Genomic DNA, 18,818 nt, shown 5'->3' with positions numbered 1-18,818 from the left:
AAGGCCAGACTCCCACTGAAGTAAGATGGCACTGTTGTTCCAACAGTAGGCTTCGATGGAGAAATTTACTGTCTTAAGAGAATGAGTTCTAAAGCTTTTCAAGGTTTCCGTATTCCACCTGTGAAGAAGAAATCACCTCTGTAGGACTTTTTCTGACTTCCCCAAGTATGTATTTTTTTGAAATTTCCAGTTGTTTCCCTGTAGTGATTTCTGGTAAAATTCTTTTCATTAAAAAGGATTTCCCTATGCCTGTTTTAAAGGAATGCAAATAAAAAAAGAGTTGGAGAAAGTTGAATGGGGCAGATTAGAAATGTCAGGAGACAGAGAAAGGTAGCTATCCACTGCTGAGGTGCAGAGAAAAGGGTTGTCTCTTATCTAACACAGACAGCAAGCTGAAAAAAACTTTGCTTTTATTCAGAGATGTATAAAAACAATACATAGTAAAAAAAAAAAAAACTTAAATGATACAATAGACATCCCCAGTTCCCATCCAGGAGGACTGAGGTCTGAAGATGGGTTCTCTTTCTATCCCACCTGGAGGCTTCTTATTGCTGGATCAGAAGAGCTCCTGAAAGTGGGTCTTGGGGACCTTTGTAAATCATCTTGGAAGGAGTGTAGAACGTTTGCAGTACATATGGTTTACACAAAGATGTCCAGTTATTTTTTTCCTTCTGACCTCTACTCCACACTTCCAGAGATGCAAAGTCTGGGTCTAAGAGGAGGATGTGGCTGTAGGGGTTTGGCTTGATTCAGTGCAAAACAAGAAAACAATGCCCCTTACAAGGACTCTGACTTACATCACTTTTCCTTGACACCTTATAATAAGAGCACATACATTGGAATTGGGTATACTTTGAATCCTGGACCTGCTGTTTAAATTACTTAATTTCTTCAAGTCTCAGTCCTCCCTTATCTGAGGTCTCACTCTCTGCAACTTCAGTTACACGTAGTAAACCACAGTCTGAAAATATTAAATGGAAAATTCCAGAAATATTTCCTTTTAAATTGTGACACCATTCTGAGTAGCTCTGGTAAATTATCCCTTTCCTAGTGTATCCACACTGTTCAAGCTACCTCCCCACTACTCACATAGTAAATTTTTTTTCTTTTTCTTTTTTTTTTGGCAACACTGGGATTTGAACTCAGGGCCTCATGCTTGACAGGCAGATGTTCTACCAGTTGAGTGGTGAGCCACTCCACCAGCCCCTTTATGTGTTGGGTATTTTTGAGATAAATTCTCACTTTTTGTCTGGGCTGGCCTCAAACCTCGATCCTCCTAATCTCTGTCTCTGGAATAGCTAGAATTACAGGGGTGAACCACTGGCGCCCAACTTTAAAAGTTTCAGTGTCATTTTCTTTTTTCTGTTTTTTTTTTTTTTTGGTTGCGGGGAACTGGAGTTTGAAATCAGGGCTTCACGCTTACAAAGCCAGTGCTCTACTGTTGAGCCACACCTCTAGTCCATTTTGCTCTGGTTATTTTGGAGATGGAGTTCTAGTGAACTATTTGCCCAGGCTGGCCTCGAACCTTGATCCTTAAAATCTTAGGTCCCCTAGTAGCTAGGATTCAGGTGTAAGCCACCAGTGTCCAGCTGAGATTGGTGTTTAAACTACTTTCTTGGTTATCAAATTGACTATGTCAGTATTGAAGTTTCAATACCCTTATTTTACTTTAAAATGGCCCAAAGTGCAAGACTAGTAATGCTAACATTTCAGATATGTCAAAGAGAGATGCTTCCTTTAAGTGAAAAGGTGCAAGTTCTTGACTTAAAGGGGAAAAATAATCATATGCTAAGATCTACAGCAAGAACAAGTCTATCCATGAAATTGTAAAAGTGGAAAAAGAATTTAGTAGTAGCTTTCCTATCACACTTCAAATTGCAATTGTGGCCACAATGCATAAGTGGTTAGTTAAGATGGAGAAGACCTTAAATTATAGGGTTTAGAACTACCCACGATTTCAGGCACCCACTGGGTATCTTAGAACACTAGGTATCCTGGATGACTGTATTTGCAAAGTAGAATAATCTTTCTCACAAAATTATAAGGATTATAAAAGATTATGTGAGATAATGTTGGTAAAGTTTAGCATTTTGCCTGGCTCATAGTAAATGCTCACTCAATAATGATCAATATCTACTTCTGACTTCTCTTCATTCCACAAAACTTTAAGCTTCCAGGTCTTTCCAGGGGATTAAGAGTAGTAAGTCAAAATTTTACTTTCTTCTGCTAGGTTTACTCTTTCTCCTCTTCCTTAGGACAGTCTGATGGGAAACAGAGGCACACATAAGAGTCTAATACTAACAAGTAAGAGCCTGAGAGAAAGGGACCTAGGGAGTAATCCTTCATATCTCCAGGGAGTCCCCCTGAGGAAGCTGAGGAATGGGAATGGGAAAACAAACAAAACAGAAAAACCTTCTCCTTTCCTAGGGTTAGAAAAGGGAAGAAAGTGCACAGCTGGTTACATACCACAAAAATTTGGTGTCAAAGTGTTTAAAAGCCTCCAAAGGTTGAATGGAATTGTCTAGGACTGGAGAAATGGAGCTGAGACCTGTAAGGGTGAGGGAGTAGGGAAAAGAAGATAACCTCTAGAGGCACTAGCTGCCATCAAATGCTCCCTGAGTATCTCAGGGAGCTGGGGTTATGTTCTCTGGGCATTAGCCTTAGGGAAAAGCCTGCTATGCCAGTAATCAGGGTTGTCAAATGCAGAGTCAGTGGCTTCTAAGCTACGTAGAGTTTTGAGACGGGCATAACGGATATGAGGCGCATGTTGTTCAGGCCCCTGAAAAGCCTTCATTTCTTCATACCCTTGTTCAGCTGCTGGGCAGGCCCCCATGGCTGCATAATCCCCACCTGGACCACCTCCACCACGCCGCCGATTCATGTATTCATAGTCCTCATCTGGAGTTGTGCCAGCAGTGGGCATGATGGGCACAGGATGGAGTGGACAACTCTGTGTGCTACCTAGAGAAGCACTAAGGTCTGATCCCACATCCATGTACTCATAGCCTAGCTCCTCAAGAGAACCAGGTCTAGGGTGACGAGGTGGACTGTGCCTTCTCCGATTCATGTACTCATACTCCTCATCTTCGTCTTCTTCCTCAGTACCCAGGACAGAACTGAGACCCACTGAAGAAAGTGTGCCTTCCCGGGAGGAGGAAGTACCTAGGGTTAAGAAGAGAGGATAGGTATATGGAGAACTTCATGGTAACAGGGGGTGGAGGGAAGTTGAAAAAACAAAGAGGGTGCCAGTGGTTCATGCCTATAATCCTAGCTACTCAGGAGACAGATCAGGAGGATCTAGTTTCAAAGCCAGCCTGGGCAAATAGTCTGAGAGACCTTATCTTGAAAAACCCTTCGCAGAAAAGGTTTGGTGGAGTGGCTAAAGGTGTAGATCCTGAGTTCAAGCCTCAGTACCACAAAATAATAATAATTAATAATAATAATAGGGAGGGATATGGTCAGAGAAGATAAAAGAATTAAGAGAAGCTTAGAGAAAGGATTAGAGGAAGATTTTAGGAAAGCCCTAGGAGGAGTCAGGCACCTTTGAGGTGTGTATCTGGCATGACATAACCATTGACATCCTCTTCCTCTAATCCTGGTGGGGAGAGAGGGGTGACAGGAGTGAGCAGGCTGTGGCGCTGGGAATGGTAGGCACTATCTCCACGTGGCCGTGGACTCCGGCTCCGGCTTCGACTTCTACACATTGATGCTTTATCCTGGAATTCAGCCTCAGAGCCTGTCACATGGCCCTCTGAGGACTCCGATGCCAAGCGTCCCCGTGGCATTGGGTGCAGAGAGACCGGACGGGGGTACCGTTCACTGCCCCCATAAACTGTAGACTCCTAAGGAGGAAAATGAAATAGTGCAAGGAAATTTATACAGAGATGAGGAAAAAGTCATTTATTTAGAAGGATGTTTGGTTGTTCAGTGCCTTCCTTTTTGCAATATGCTGATTAAACCTTAAAGGTTTGTATGTCTCCCTGCCTTCCCCTATCAACCCTATCAAACCCATACAACCTGCCACCCCATCTCTTGTCAGTAAACCTTACCGGACAGGCCTCTCCAATATTACTTTGGTTCATGGGCATGTATCCAGATGACGGACTTAAAAGGGTCTGGCTCTAGGATAGGAAAAGTAAGGAAAAGTTTAAAATAAAGGAAGAAATCTACTTTTACCATGGAGGTCTTGAATAGTTAATCTGTAGGGTTCATGAGGATTCAAGATGTAGAGAATCTTGGGCAATCAGAAGGTATTTTACCCCACGTGGGCGATTAAGTGTTCCAACTGGTAGGCTGAGGTCAGAACCTAGGGTGGTCACCAGGCTGTCCTCCTCTGCCTCCAAGTCTAGGTCTAGGTCCAGTTCTGGCTCCAGCTCTACTTCCTCCAGTTCCTTGTTTGTCAGAGCAGGGGGCTCTGCTCCAGGGGGTATTCCAGGCCCACTCTCTCTCTATAGGGACAACAGTTGTTAAGGTGGTCCTAGTTCCAGCCAAGTCCTGTTTTCTCTAAAGGTCTTTGACATCTCTTAGTCCCTGCTCACCTTTATGACCAGATACCGTGGTGGGTCTCGGGCCATCCTGGTGAACTCATTGGCTAGCTCTTTAAAGGTTGGGCGAATATTCTCATCAATCATCCAACCTGTGGGTGAGATGTAGGAGATAAAGCTAAAAGAAGGAATAGACCCATGGAGGGGAAGAGAGGGAAGTCAGAAGATGGTAACTCACACTTGACCATGACCATGTAGACATCAATAGTGCAGATTTGGGGCTGTGCTAACCGCTCCCCCTTCTCTAGCAGGTCTGGCACTTCAGCCAATCGAAGCCCTGCATAGGGCTCTGCCCCAAAGGTCATCAACTCCCAAACTGTCACACCTGATACAGGAAGAAATGGACTAGTCAGTACAGACATAATAAACACGGGCATGAAGTAAAGGGAAGGAAGAATTTGATCTGACACAAGGATCTGAAGGGCTTATAGTTTCAAAGAGGAGGTGGCTCAAAAAGCAGTTGTGGAATTGGACCAGTGATGATATGGAGGGCACCCAGATGCACTGACCATAGCTCCAGACGTCACTCTGGTGTGTGTATTTCCCAAAGTGAATACTCTCAAGGGCCATCCACTTAATTGGAGTCTGAGGATTAAAGATAAAGGTGCCACCAGTTGATTTCCACAAATTTTCTTAGCATTTCCAAGCCCCAAGCTCTCTTATCATTCTTTATTGCTCTCTGAACTTACATTTCTCTCTTCTTGAATTTATCATGAATTGCCTGCTTATCTCAGAAGCAGACCACTGACTACTCTCTATCCCCATGCTTCACCTCACCACCCCACCACGTCACCCACCCTTGTGTCACCTCACCTTGGCCTCGCTGTGTAATAACTGCTTATCATCAGGTGGTAGCAGATCAGCCACACCAAAATCTGCCACCTGAACCTGACTGGGTGACTTGAGTAGCACATTCCGGGCAGCCAGGTTCCTGTGCACCATACCATGCTCCTCAAGATAGTACATACCCTAGAGGAGGAAGAGATCTCAGGGTTGGAGTCACTGAGATGAGAATCCCCTCAAAACCTGAAGGTACCTCTCAGAACTACAAAACCTCAGTCTTCCCATTCTCCCTTGACTGCCCCCATCCAGACAGTTCTTATCGCAGAATTCTTCCAGGCTCCTCTCACCTTGGCAATTTGTACTCCCCAGTTGAGCAGTAGCTGTGGTCCCAGTGCTCCCCGGTGTTGCCTCACATAATCCAGCAGAGAACCCAAAGGCAAGTATTGAGTAACAAGTTGCAGAGATGACCCCGGGCATAGCCCCAGCAGACGTACAATGTGGGCATGATCTAGGCTGCCAATGGCCAGCATGTGCTATGAAACACAAGAGGTGTTGTCTAGAAAACGAACAGGTTCACATACACGTACTTAAGTCACACACCCTGCCCAGGGCTTCCCCCAACATTCAAGTATGGCAGCATGACTAACATAGTATCTGCCAACATAGGACCATTCTTCCACATGACTGTATGTAACACTGTCCTCTCTCCTAGGGCATACAGAATCCCTTCCTTTACTTACATCTGTCACAGATTGAAAACTCTGCCGTCCACTCTTATCCTCAATGACTTTAATACAGACTGGAATCTTGATGGATTCACCCTCAGGGATCCATACCCCCTGGGAAGTTTAGAGTGGGAGTCAGGTGAGGGTCTTTCTTCCTAGATCATCCTTTGCTAAAATACCCCTCCCCTTTGCCCTAGATCATTCCCCACCTCCCCAGATTTCCTGTGGGTTGCTCACCTTGTGCACAGTTCCAAAGACACCTGAACCAAGCACTTTAAGCTTCCTCAGCTCTGTCTCTTTGAAGATTCTGGCCAAAACTTTGTTAGCCTTCTCACTGGGGTCCAGAGGCTCTATGCTCTGAAAATCAGACAGAAGGAGCCACTTAGGTAAGTGCACTCCCATATCCCAGTCCCTCCCGCTCCCCTAAATGAATGCCAAGGACAGCAGAGCCCAAAGAGCTGGGGGCAGGAAGAGGAATGGTCTTTACTCCTAAAAAGCATCATAGCCATATTGAGGAATAACAGGACCTGAGGACTGAGTAAATTGTGCTCATGAGATCAGGAATAAAGAGGGTTGTGTTTTTCCCTTTGACCGAGAAGAGGGAGGGAACCTGGGGAGTGCTAGTCATACTGCCACCTTGAGGGCCTTTTATTTAGCATTCTGCACCTTCTTTTTTTTTGCACTCAGGATCTCACACTTGCTAGGCAGGCACTCTACCACTTGAGCCACTCCACCAGCCCTTTTTTTGTGTTGGGTATTTGTGTGTGTGTGTGTGTGTGTGTGTGTGTGTGTGTGTGTGTGTGTGTGTGTGTGTGTGTGTGTGGTACTGGGGATTGAACTCAGGGTCTTCACCTTGAGCCACTCCGCCAGCCCTTTTTTATGATGGATTTTTTCGAGATAGGGTCTCAAGGAACTATTTGCCTGAGCTGGCTTCAAACTCAATCCTCCTGATCTCTGCCTCCAGAGTAGGTAGGATCACAGGTGTGAGCCACCAGTGCCTGGCTTTGTGTTAGGTATTTTTGAGATAGGGTCTTGTGAATTATTTTCCTGGGCTGGCCTCAAACTGTGATCCTCCTGATCTCTGCCTCTGGAGTAGCTAGAATTACAGGCACTTGAGCCACTGGCACCCAGCTGTGTTCTGCACTTTTTAAAGCACTTTCACATATATCATCCCCTTACACTCTTACAGCCATCCCAAAAGGATGAATGTTATTTCCGCTGTACAGATAGATTAACTGAGGCACAAAAAAGGTAAATAACAAAGCCATATGGCAAATGACAAAATCAGGACTAGAATCCATGTTCCCATTTCTTGTCCTGATGTTCTTCATAGGATCACACTGTCTTGTGAAGATAGGGATCAAATCTCCAGGGAAAAGGGGAGTAAGGGTCAACCCATCACTTATCTCTGAGTGTAGACAGCACACAGTGCCTTTCAAAAGTAAGTTACATACTCACCTCACCCCGTTCCAAGTACCGCCTCATAGCCCTTTTGTTCTGAATCCGGCGCCCACGCCAATAGAGAAGAGTGCCACACAGGATCAGAAAAATCACAGCCAATCCTACTGTCAAAGCCATTGCCAGATGGGTTTTGCTATAGGTTATAGAGAAGCCCAGCATTATCCTAGGTTTATACCTCCCTCACACATGTCTTCTATACCGAGCTGAAGGTAAGATACAGATCTCGGGCAAGAAGTTAACATTTTCATATACATATATTCTCTAGCACTTAAGGAGTTAACTTGAATCTAGGACCCCCCCCCCTCCAATTTAGGCTAATGCAAGTTAATTTTAAGAAGGGAAGGCCAAAAGCCATGATTTTTTTTTTTTTCAGTACTGGGGTTTGAACTCAAGGCCTATACCTTGAGCCACTCCACTAGCCCTTTCTTGTGATTTTTTTTTTTTTCCCCATGAACTATTTGCTGGCTTTGAATCTTCAAATCTTGATCCTCCTAATCTCTGCCTCTTGAGTAGCTAGGATTACAGGCATGAGCCACAAGCCATGACTCTTGAGTCCAGTGATAGTGGACTATATATTATGGCATGGCTCAAGCAGTAGAGGGCTGCCTTGCAAGAACAAAGCCCTGAGTTCAAATCCCAGTGGGAGAGAGGGGGATACAGAATGAATAGTCCTCTTCTGCCATGGGCAACCGCCAAGAGACAGTGGATATGTTTCACAAATATCCCCAGCTTCCAGAATCTCCAAGCCCATCATACCTTATCAGCGCTGGTGTTTGGCCTAAACAGTCTTGTAGTTCTGGTCCCTTACACCTAGAGAAGAAAGTCACCCCCTTAGAAGGGCACTTGGACAAGAGAGGCTGAAGTGCAACAGCCTCAACAAACAAAAGCCTGTTTCAGATCAAAACTACTATAGCATCCCATTCTAAAGCCCAAAGCCTATCCCATGGCATGGCCTTCATCTCTGGCTCACCAACCCTCCCTGATCTCCTCTTGAATGAACCCTTCCACTCACACCTTGAGATGAGGTTACTCCAGATTCCCTAAATTGTGGTGCATTCTTGTGCTACTATTGAGTTTTCCTTCCTCCAGTTCTTTACTATATAACTTTAATACTTATATCACAGATTCTTTCTGCTGCTGCTCCTCTCATCCTAGTTCTGTGTTCCTACCCTTTCCCTAACCCCTACTTCTCATTCCATCACTCACCCCTGGGTACAGTTCTCATGGCAGGGCCGACATTCATTCCGAACATCTGGGTACTTGTAGATAGGACCCTTGGCACCTAGGACTCCATGGGGGCAGCTGCTCACACAGTGGGGCCCATCTCGAAAATGAGCACACTTAGTACAAGCATCAGACCCCTGAGTAGAAGAGAGAAGGTCAGGAAAATGGGATCCCAAAGTTAATTCCATTCCTCCCAGCAAGGACCAACCCAGTCATTCAGGATCCTCCATACACGAACTCTAGCATTATCTGGCCTGCCTGGGCTGGGCTGGAGATTTGGCCATATCATTCCCTAGACACTGTAAGTGCTGCCCCTCCTCATCTCCCTTAGAGATCCTGGGGCTGCTACTATACCGAGCCATTGCATGTGGCAGTGCCTTCCATGGGCTGGCATTCTGGGTGGCAGGAGAAGCATTCGGTCTCATGGGCAAACTCACGAGGTTCCCTGCAGTGTGGGATACAAAGAGGGGAGTTCATTTCCAAGCCCTCAACTTCATGTCTTGCAATGAGGCCCTCCTTCCCACCAAGGCATATGCAGAAAGCTATCTAAAGTTTATCAGGTGCCACCTAAATGACTTCACCCCAAGGCCTACCCCCATCCCTTCTTAACTGTCTCCCCTCACTGTACCCATTCAGAAAGTTGCAGTGGGTCACACAGACACCCCCTCGGCTGTAGTTTCGACAGGATAAGCACTGACCAGGGCCTGGGCCCCAGCATCCTCCAGAGGAACACAGCAGATCACATACTTTGCCCTCTGCCACTGGAAAAGAAAAGATGAATTAAGAGAGGGGTCTGAGGATTCCTCGCAAGCTTCTCACCACTTCTGGTCTCACACCTCTCTTCTTAATTCCATCCTCAGCCCTACTCCTACCTGAGGGCAGAACAGTCCTTACACCCCTCCCTCCTTGACTCCCTATTCTCACTCCCCAGCAAACCCTTTCCCTCACCACAGTCTCTGCGAGGCCTGTTGTGTTTGATGTCTAATCTCTCTTCAGAAGGCCCCCGAAGCAGCCTGGTCCAGTTCAGAGAGTGGTGGTAGCAGAGCTGCCGATTGGCACTTATGTAAATACGCCCAGCACTAATTTCCTTCAAGGATCGGAGACCCAGAGATGTGACATTCAAGTTCTTCATGATCAACAAGGAGAAGCCCCGGCTGAGAATAAGAAGACAAGGATGAGAGGGCACACTACAAAAGGAAAATTAAATGTACAGTGGATTCATTTTCATTTAACAAATTTTCTCTGGCCTCATCAAGCCCACTGAGAGGAAATCCTCCTTCTTTTGCCTTCACCCCAGTAAACTTGCAGATCCTAGAGTCTACTGTATGATATAATGCCTTGTATGTCACAAAAGGATGCCCATTTCACTGTCTGGAGATGCCACCATCTCCACACCCCTTACTTACTTGTAGAGACTTCTGCCCCCAATGGTTGTCAGATTGGAAAAAACACTGAAGTTGTGCATGTGAGGAGGCCAGGACTGGATGTTCAGATAACCTGGGTGGTAGAGAGGCATATGAGCAGGGAGACTTCTCTCCTTCCTCTTTTTCAGGTTCTCTCATTTCCTCACCACAATATGTGCCAGTGATTCATCTATTCTCGCCACAAAGGGAAGCCTTTTCTCCCCCTCACCTGTGATCTCGCGTACTGTCCGGAAAACATTGAGCTTCTCTGGGTCCAGGGCAGGGATCTTATGCCAGGGGTCTCTGGGGGAGAACAGTAAAAATTGGACATGGTAGAAGTCTAACCCCATAGCAATGAGCACACTGAGGCTCAAAAAATTCAGGCCCTTGCTTATGCTGGGTAAGCACTCTACCACTGAACTACATCCAAGACCTGATTTATTTGATCTGTGTGGATACTTAACTTAATTCAATGACTTATGCCATTGAAATAAATAGGAAGAGAGTTAGGGAAATGGTTCAAGTGATAAGATCACCTGCCTAGTTAGGGAGAGGCCCTGAGTTCAAACCCTAATACTACCAGAAAGAAAGAAACAAAGGAAAAGAAAGAGCCACGCCTGCAATCCTAGCTACTCAGGAGGCAGAGATTATCAGGAGGATCACAGTTTGAAGCCAGCCCAGGCAAATAATTTGAGTGACTCTACTTTGGAAAAAAAACAAAACCAAAAAGGACTGGCAGAGTGACTGACAGAGTATTCACTGGGTGGGAGCCCTGGAAAGAGAAGGCAGAATCTCTAACCCATTGAGGCCGGTGATAAGAAAGTCCAGGTTGCCCAGGATCTTGGTGCAGTTCACAAACCCATCGATGTTGCTCGAGTCCACAGTCTGGAAGCGACTCCCAGAGCCTGTCCCTTCACAGGCTGTAAACACAAAAGAGTCTCAGTGGGGGTGGCTTGAGTAGCCTCAAGGGAAAGAATGTCCATTCATAACTTCTTACCACCTCCTGCTCACCTTTAGGGCACAGCCCTCCACAAGGTTCACACATCTTGAGCCCATTTTTATCTACTTCCATCTTGTCAGGAGGACAGGCCCTGACACAAGAGGTCTGATCCACCACGAAGTTATCTAGAGAAGAGGTTTAGAGATGAAGAGCAGTCAACTACCAATGGACCCCTCCTCAACTCCCTCCCGCTCTGCACTGATGTGTTCCATCTGCCTCCTTAGGCTCTTCAGGTATGCCCTATAGATTAGACAGTCTCTTTGCTTTCTGTTGCTCCTAAGGACCACAGCTAAAAGTTCAGAGGAAGCTGCTGGGGGATTGGCACAGACATCACTCATGGGGAAAATCAGATAATCATGTCTAAGTTTGCTATTTGTCACCCAACTTGATTCCTTTTGCTTTCCAAAATTTTGTCTAAAAACGTAGGACCACTATTGTTGTTCTTTCCCTCAGACACTTACGGGGACAGCTGGCTACACAAACTCCTCCATACTGATACTTAGTGTGGGGATTGGGTTCCAGCTGGAAAGTTAGCTTGTTGTACACAAGGGGCTGTGGGCACCGGGGCACACAGGCTCCACTGTCATTGAAGTGTCGGCAGGCCTGGGAACATAGGAGACTCCTAAAAGTCACGTTACATGTGCACCCCTACTTCCTCCCCAAAGCCCAGGCAGACAGTATAGGTACATACAAAGCAATCTGTGTCCTGGGGGCCAGAGCACCCCCCTGCACACTCATCATGGCAGCACTGGTTGGGGTTGGGCCCGAAGCAATGACCATTACATTGAGGAGCACAGATGGTCTTTGTCACTATGAAAGGAGAGAAAGCATGGTCCTTTAGAGGCGCTGTTCATCCCTACCTTCAAAGACTGATGCAAGCTTGGGTAGGCAGGGCTATGAAAATGCAAGAGTTCAAAGGTTATTACTTGGCTATTAGCCAAGTAATAGCAGAGTTTTACTGAGAGAATGAAAGAGAATGAGTGGAAATAGAAAAGTACACTCCCCAAGGAAGGGAGGAGAGTGGGCTCTGAGCAAAGTAGCTCAAGAGCTGAGTTCAAAGATTTTAGAAGGAATTTCAAACCCACATGTCTGGCAGTTGTCTGGTCCAGGACCCCAGCATCGCCCCTTGCAGGCCTCATGACAGGGGGGACCTGGATGGGAAGGAAGGCAACACAGGAGGGCATCAGGGTTGAGAAAGGCTTGCTTGAGTCAACAGAGTATGATGTCAGCACACAGGCACCTCAGTCCCGGGAGGTTGGAGCCAGAGCAGTGTCCCTCCCTGCCCTTGGAAAGCAGGGCTGGGCTCAAGTGAACCTGTCAACAAGGGGTGGAGCCACACCCCCACACCACCCACTGGGCAGCTGAAGGAGAGAGACAGGACAAATGCCAACTTCAGCCCCAGTCCCAGCCCAGGGACTTGGTTTCTCCTGGGCAAAGTAAACCCAGCAGAATATGTGTCTGTAAATGAACAGGGAATAGCAGACTGTGGTCAGAGTAGCAGGGAGATGTTGTAGCAGAAAGAGTAATGGGGGTACAGTAGAAAGATCCAGCTTCCCTGCTTAGCACCCGGAGAACTTTTGTCCCTTTTCCTGATAGACTACTTCTGTGGCTCAGACTCCAGGGGATTGTCCCAGTCCCTCTTAGCAGGCTCGTGGTTAGAGCGCCCAAGGTGACTGTTCAGTGGTGAAGTGGGTTCAGGTTAGGGATATAATAGAGTTGGGAAAGGAATCATTCTGGGATGGTGGGAGAAGGGGAGCAGTCTTGATCATGGCCACTCACAGCTTCTGCCATTGTCCTTCACCACTATTTCAGCATCTCGGTCCCTCACGATGTCCCTCCAGTCAATAGTATCCATGTGACAAAGTTTATCATTCTTCTCAATGTAAACACCCCCTGACAGAATTTCTGAGGTTGGGAAGAAAAGTTACAGGTTAAGGGCTACAGCACAACTCCTCTTCCCTACCTCCCCACCAGTCTAAAAAAAAAAACATTGGAGTTCCACGAGCAGGGGAACTAGAGTGGACAGGGGTTCAATTAGATACATTCTTCAGGAAAGGCTGGCCTTCTAAGAGGAGGAGTCAGACCAAAGAAACGCCTGCCTCCTCAGACACCTGTCCAAATCCGGTTTAGCCAGTGGGGCAGGGGAAGGAGGGAAAGAAGGAGAGGACATCCTGACTCAAAGCCTACCCTCCCCCCTCCCCCCAGGCCTTCCTGAGTATTTTCCAAGTGACTGGGATAGGGAGAGTAGAAGGTGGCCAGGAGGTATTGAAACCCTACATTCCTCCAGGTGGTGGGGGCTTAGAGAGGGAGTAGAGGTAGGATTCCAGGAAAGAAGAGACATCAGGGTTCATTGTACTTTGGAGGAATGGATAAGGCCAACCCCAGCATGAACATGATCCTCCCTCCTGGAGCAAATGACCCTGGCTCCAGCTGGGGCCCTCTATTTTTTAGAGTGGTAGACTTTTAGACCACAGTGGCCAAGGTGATGGGCACTTTGGAAAGAGCACTTGGAGTGAGCAGTCTTGGGTCATCATCAAGGAGGTGCCTGTCGGCAGGGTGGCTAAGGGAAGACCAGAAGGACTCATCAGGTACTGACCAGTGAGTTGAGTAAAGCGGAGCTGGCGCAGAGCGTGGCTGGAATTGGTATTGTAGTTCAACATGACAAAGATGGCAAACTTCCCATCATAGACCTGGGTCCCCCGAACCACTCGGAGGTTGGGTAGTGGTAGTACAGAGAATTCATTCATGGCCACAAGGACATAGCCCGTCACTTCTCGGATCCACTACGATGGAGCAGATCATGTCAGTAAAAGGGACAAGAGGTCAAATTTCAGTACTTTTTTCCTTAGGTACTAAAGAATCCTTAACTTTTTCCCCCAGTGCTGTGGATCAAACCCAGGGCCTAGCAGGTGTTAGACAAGTGCTCTACCACTGAGCTGCAGTTCCATCCAGTCCTTCCCTCTATTCCGGAATCCTGAACTCATTACCCAAGTTGGCCTCAAACTCCTGGGCTCATCCTGTCTCAGCCTCTGGAGTAGCCGGGTTTACAGGTATGTGCCATTGTGCCCAGTCTGTCTGAATTCTTTCTGATTCCTATTTGGACTAGGGAGTAGGCTGTGCCACACTACTGTATCACTTGTGTGAGTGAAGACAGGCAGCAGAAACGATTAAGGAATCCAAGTTTCCTACTCTTTTCTTCTCAGAATTCCTTGTGCCAGGAGGGTCCTGGTTTAGTCCCTTCCTCTTCTCCCCAGGTGCCTCTGAGTACTCAGGTGTTTCTCTATATTATTTTCCAATACCACAGAACACCACCTGCCCTGTTCCCTTCTTGTGGTCAGCCCTTATATATTTCTGGCTACATGACCAAGCCACAGTTTTCCTAAGTACCCAGGTTTGAAGCTTAGGAACAACTGAGTCTTAGGAATGCTCGACTCAGTAGAGGATTATTCTGAGAAAGGGAAGGAGTCTTCTGTAAAGCTGGCAGATAGGCCTAAGTAACTCCATTTTGGATCCAGACTTCATTAAGGGGACCAGGTTGAGGAAGGAGTTGAGTACTCTAACCTGCAGGAAGGAGAGGTCTGCATTGTGTCCTGTGAGTACAATCTCAAGGTTGCCCATCACCACCTCACATCTCTCGTACAGCTTATACAATGTCTGGTACTGGTTCTCGGCATCGCCAGTCACACTCAGCCCGTTCAGAGTCCCAGGACACACTGTTCAAAGTGGAAGAAAGAGTGAAAGTGGGCTGGACAGAAGTTTTCAGCCCCTTTTGCTGTCCTCCAAGAATACCCCCTTGGTTGCTGCCTTCCAGTAACATTCAAAGGGTCTGAAGATAGCTGCCTCCAGCCCCACTAGGGATAGACAGGCTTGTCATGGCTGGGAGCCTCCTCCCTTCTCACAATCCCCTCGACATCTCCAATGTGGAGGTGAAAAGATGCCCTTTTTCCACCAGCACCCCTCAGTGCCTCTTTCAGGCACTACTTTGGGTACTGAGGGGTTAATCCAGAAGGAGGACATAGGGGACCTTTTCCCCTCCCTAGAAAGAAGTTAGGCAAGAACCAAACTTTGATTACCCTCCTCTCCCCCTCAAATAGGGCACTTACTTCTCTACCCCCATCCTGCCTCTCTGTAGGCCCTGGAATAAACATCTCTTTGGGGCTAGCACACAGCCCCTATTGTGTCTACTGAGGGTGGGATGGGGGCAGAGGCTGGGGGCAGTGCCTAGGACCACAGTTCAGCCCACAATGAGGCGATTCTATCCACAAGGAGGGGGTTGCCCTACCCTGTCCCAGACACCCCCCATCAGCACAACTCCCCCCTCTAACCTCCAGCCTTGGGCCCAGACAAGTGACCTCACTAGAGGGGGAGCCCTGGTAGTAGGGTGGAGGTCAATGGGAGCTTTGTGTTTAAAGCTGGAAGATAAGGAACTGGCTGTCTCCCCCTTCCTAAACTCTGGTTTCCTTCTCACTCCCTTCCCCTATCCCAAAGGCACTCCAGCTCCCTCAGCATCACCCTGCAGCCCTAGAGTATTTTTCAGCAGACACAGAGAGGCCTGGAAAGAAATAATAGCAGAACCCCCTCACTCCTAAGCCTCCTCTCAATTTCATTGTCAGAAGAGATTCATTAAAAAGAATGGTAACTCTCACCAGCAGGCAGTCCACTGGAGAGAGCCTAGATGAGAGGTGCATGAGAGGCTTCAGACTTGGGCTTTTACCTTCCTTTGAAAATATGGAGGACAACAGGCTGAGGGAAGTCTTGGCTCCTAAAGCCCTCTCCCTGTCTCTTTCCTGGGCTCAGAAAGACCTCATGGGGAGGGTGACAAGTAGGGGAGGGGGCAGATACCACCTGTTCCAACCACCCTTCCCTGAGGCGAGGCGTGGCAGCTTAGTGGGAGGCTGGAGTGCGATGGAGGGAGGGAGTGTGAGAGGCCCAATCCCTCCTATTAGATATAACCCTGGTCTGCCCACTTGCTCTTTCAGGGCTCCCCTTCCCTATCACTCCCCACGAAGGAAAGGGGTGAGGAGGGTAAATAGGCTGGGAGCTCCCAGAGGAGCCTGAGAAACCAAGGTCTTTGGGCTGAAATGAAAGAGACTAGAAAGGTTAGTCATTTCTGGAACAGCCCCACCCCAAACCCCTTCCTGGAAGGGCACCCCCTCTTCTAAGTTAAGGCGCCAACCCTTCTCCCCAGATAAGGGAGGAGCCAGAATTTCTGCACAGGGAAGTGGTGTGTGTATACACACTACGTGACACACACACAAACATGTACACAGCTCCCCTACTGGCCCCAAAATCTATACTGGCTCTGCCCTTGGATCCTTATCAGGAAGTATTGGAAGTGGCCCCATCCATCCCACCTGCCCACAGTCCTGCTAGACTTTGTGTCTGTGCTTGGAAGGCAACAGCATTATAGGTCCCAGTTACCTGCCACCTTGAGGGTAAAGTCCATATTTCACAAACAGGGGCAAAGGGCCCGGGCGGGAAGGGAGTATAAACAACACCTCTGGAGAGGAACCAGGCAACTTAGGGAGCGGAGCAGGGGAGGATGGGAGGGAATTATAAAAACCCCAGCTGGTCTGGGGGAAGCAGGAGTACAGGGGAGGGTAGAGTCACAACCTTGGGTAGAGAGCATTGGGGGTGGGACACAGCAAGAATCTCCAGCCCCTCCAGAGGCCTCCCCTTCAACACCAACCCCCTCACAACGGGACAAAGGGGCTATAGAAGGCCTGAGACAGGGCTGGATGCCCAGAGGCTGCAGGATCCTGATAAAGCATAGAGAGAGATCCACCATGCCTGCCCCCCTGCTTTTCAGGGAGGATGGTGAGAATCCGGGGACTCCTGGGCTCCGGTTAAAGAAGGTGGGGTGGGTTTTGAATGGGACAGTAATTACAGTCACTCTACTGGCCCCTCCCACTCCAGTCCTCAGACCACTCTCTCTACCAGCTGGGAGTGTCTACATCTCAAGATCCCAGGGGCTAAATTTAGGGCCAGCAACTGTGGGGGAAGCACAGGTGGTTTCACCCACTCCCACCCTGGGGAAGGGGCCCTGGCTGTGCCAAACCCAAGCCGATATCTGGAGCAAGGGGAGAAGAACCACAGGACTCTAATCCCACCAAGTCCAGCACTCTTCATGTGTCCATGGTATCAGAGACACCTAACAGGGTGCACTCAGATGGCATGGAAAGGGAGGAGGCCTAAGAAAGAGCAATCTAGGGCTCTGTCTGGAGTTAGACAATAAACAGAATGGCGAATGGACAGAAGTTGGGCCTAAGAACCACTTTACACAATACAGGAGGCTCAGAAATTAGGAGAGGTGCTCTCTTGGCAGGAGGGGCAAGAAAAGACAGAAAAAAGTAAAGTTGTACTGTCCTTTTCCCCACAGTTCATAGCCCAGGACATTGTATATAGTAGCTGCTCAATAAATGTTAGTTGACTTGACCTGGATATTGACAAAAGGGAGGTTGGTTAAATTGGGAACCAGCCAGCTTTATTTTGAGGGAAATCGAGGCAGCTAGCCTCTAAGGGGCCTCTCACCCTGATGTCACCTGGACTTGGCCCTCTGGTTAATCTCAGCCCTTCCCAGGGCAGTCCTACTTGCTGAAGAGGAGGTGACGTTCCTGTTTTTCCAACACCAGAAAACAACAACCCTCTCTAACCCTCCCATAGCTCCGCCCTATCAGCAAAACAACGAAACTGGGAGAAACTGGGGATCACCGAAATCTGATATGAGAGTGGGGTCAGGGGGTTGGGGAACAAACTGAGACCCTTTGGCCAAGATTTGCCCCCTCCCATCAGCTCCTCACGTTTGCAGAAAGGAGGTCCCTGCCCGCTGCCTACGAGGCCCTCAGAAGTGTGAACCACTGTGGCGGCATCCACCTTATCTGAGTAGACCAATTAGGGTCTGCGACGCCCTGGGGAGGGTGGGCGTCCAGGAATGCAGTCCCTGTCCCAACCACGCCAAGAACCGACCCAGACCGTCACCTCAAGGTGGTTCCAGCGGACCCAGCGTCGCGTCCTGTCCCGCACGCCTGAGCCCCTGGCCCCGCGCTCGGGGTCTGCGCGCACTAGGTCCGGCTACCGGGTCCCAGCCCGCCGGAGCGCCCGCGTCGCTTACCTGCCTGCGAGTTGCCCACCTCGGAGCCCCGGGCCAGGCTGAGAAGGAAGCCCAGCACCGGCAGAGCCCGGTTCGCCCTCATGACTCCAGCGGAAGGTGAAGGGAGCCCAGCCAAGTCCGGCCCGGGGGCCCCTGGACTAGGACATCGAAGCGACAGCCACCTGAGCCGCCAACGAATTGGTGGCAGCGGCGGCCGTAGAGGTTGCAAACTGCAACCGGAGCCGGAGTCGGAGTCTGGAGCTGGATGGCAGGGGAGGGTGTACGTCTGAGAGAGGGAGGGAGGGGACGCACGGAGAAGGGGGTGAGTCACGGCCGCGCCCCCTCCGGTGCTAGGCTGGAGCCTCGGACACCCGCCCAAAGCGCACCCCTCGCCGCTCCGTCCCGCAGCTGGTCCCAGCGGGTCGAAGAGGGGTCGCACTCTAACATTCCCACGGGAGCAGGGCTAAGGGGAGACCAAAATTCCAAACGCCCCCTCTCCGAGGAAAGGTGGGGAGAGCGCTCCGAAGCCCGGCCCCCTGCAAGTTGGCCTCGCCCATTAACCAAATCACTCAACTCCCCTAGCCGGTT

The 18,818-nt window shown here is 48.8% G+C and overlaps 1 protein-coding gene across 3 annotated transcripts; it reads right to left on the bottom strand.

Moving 5' to 3' along the window:
- Window positions 1-1,351: 1,351 nt before the first annotated feature.
- Window positions 1,352-18,709, bottom strand: Erbb3 (erb-b2 receptor tyrosine kinase 3). Of its 3 annotated transcripts, XM_074083600.1 has the most exons (29): window positions 18,252-18,709; window positions 15,787-15,858; window positions 14,702-14,853; window positions 13,737-13,923; window positions 12,920-13,045; window positions 12,226-12,291; window positions 11,832-11,950; window positions 11,602-11,743; window positions 11,152-11,265; window positions 10,940-11,060; window positions 10,370-10,443; window positions 10,144-10,234; window positions 9,686-9,891; window positions 9,366-9,498; window positions 9,092-9,182; window positions 8,720-8,874; window positions 8,270-8,323; window positions 7,511-7,646; window positions 6,290-6,409; window positions 6,068-6,166; window positions 5,675-5,860; window positions 5,358-5,513; window positions 5,054-5,129; window positions 4,723-4,869; window positions 4,539-4,636; window positions 4,260-4,448; window positions 4,050-4,121; window positions 3,542-3,842; window positions 1,352-3,162 (listed from the first exon to the last, which is right to left on the bottom strand). In XM_074083600.1, the coding sequence occupies exons 3-29, from the start codon at window positions 14,756-14,758 to the stop codon at window positions 2,639-2,641; spliced, it is 3,840 nt and encodes a 1,279-aa protein (XP_073939701.1). In that variant the 5' UTR covers window positions 14,759-14,853; window positions 15,787-15,858; window positions 18,252-18,709; the 3' UTR covers window positions 1,352-2,638. The 3 variants fall into 3 exon arrangements, with proteins under 3 accessions (XP_073939701.1, XP_020018772.1, XP_073939700.1); XM_020163183.2 differs by lacking the exon at window positions 15,787-15,858; XM_074083599.1 differs by lacking the exons at window positions 6,068-6,166; window positions 15,787-15,858.
- Between the last annotated feature and the right edge of the window lie 109 nt (window positions 18,710-18,818).

This window comes from Castor canadensis, chromosome 8, assembly GCF_047511655.1.
Source record: "Castor canadensis chromosome 8, mCasCan1.hap1v2, whole genome shotgun sequence".
Lineage (NCBI taxonomy): Eukaryota > Metazoa > Chordata > Mammalia > Rodentia > Castoridae > Castor > Castor canadensis.
The sequence above is the reverse complement of the archived record's forward strand: the minus strand, read 5'-3'. Positions and strand labels throughout refer to the sequence as shown.

What these genes read in the sequence shown, in the direction of transcription:
- Erbb3 (XM_020163183.2), bottom strand. Translation starts at nt 18,333, where the DNA reads ATGAGGGCGAACCGGGCTCTGCCGGTGCTGGGCTTCCTTCTCAGCCTG. An exon ending in TGGAGGGCTGTGCCCTAAAG is followed by an intron (nt 11,061 to 11,151) that starts GTGAGCAGGAGG and finishes TTGTGTTTACAG; the next exon opens with CCTGTGAAGGGACAGGCTCT. An exon ending in CACTGCAACTTTCTGAATGG is followed by an intron (nt 9,183 to 9,365) that starts GTACAGTGAGGG and finishes CCCACACTGCAG; the next exon opens with GGAACCTCGTGAGTTTGCCC.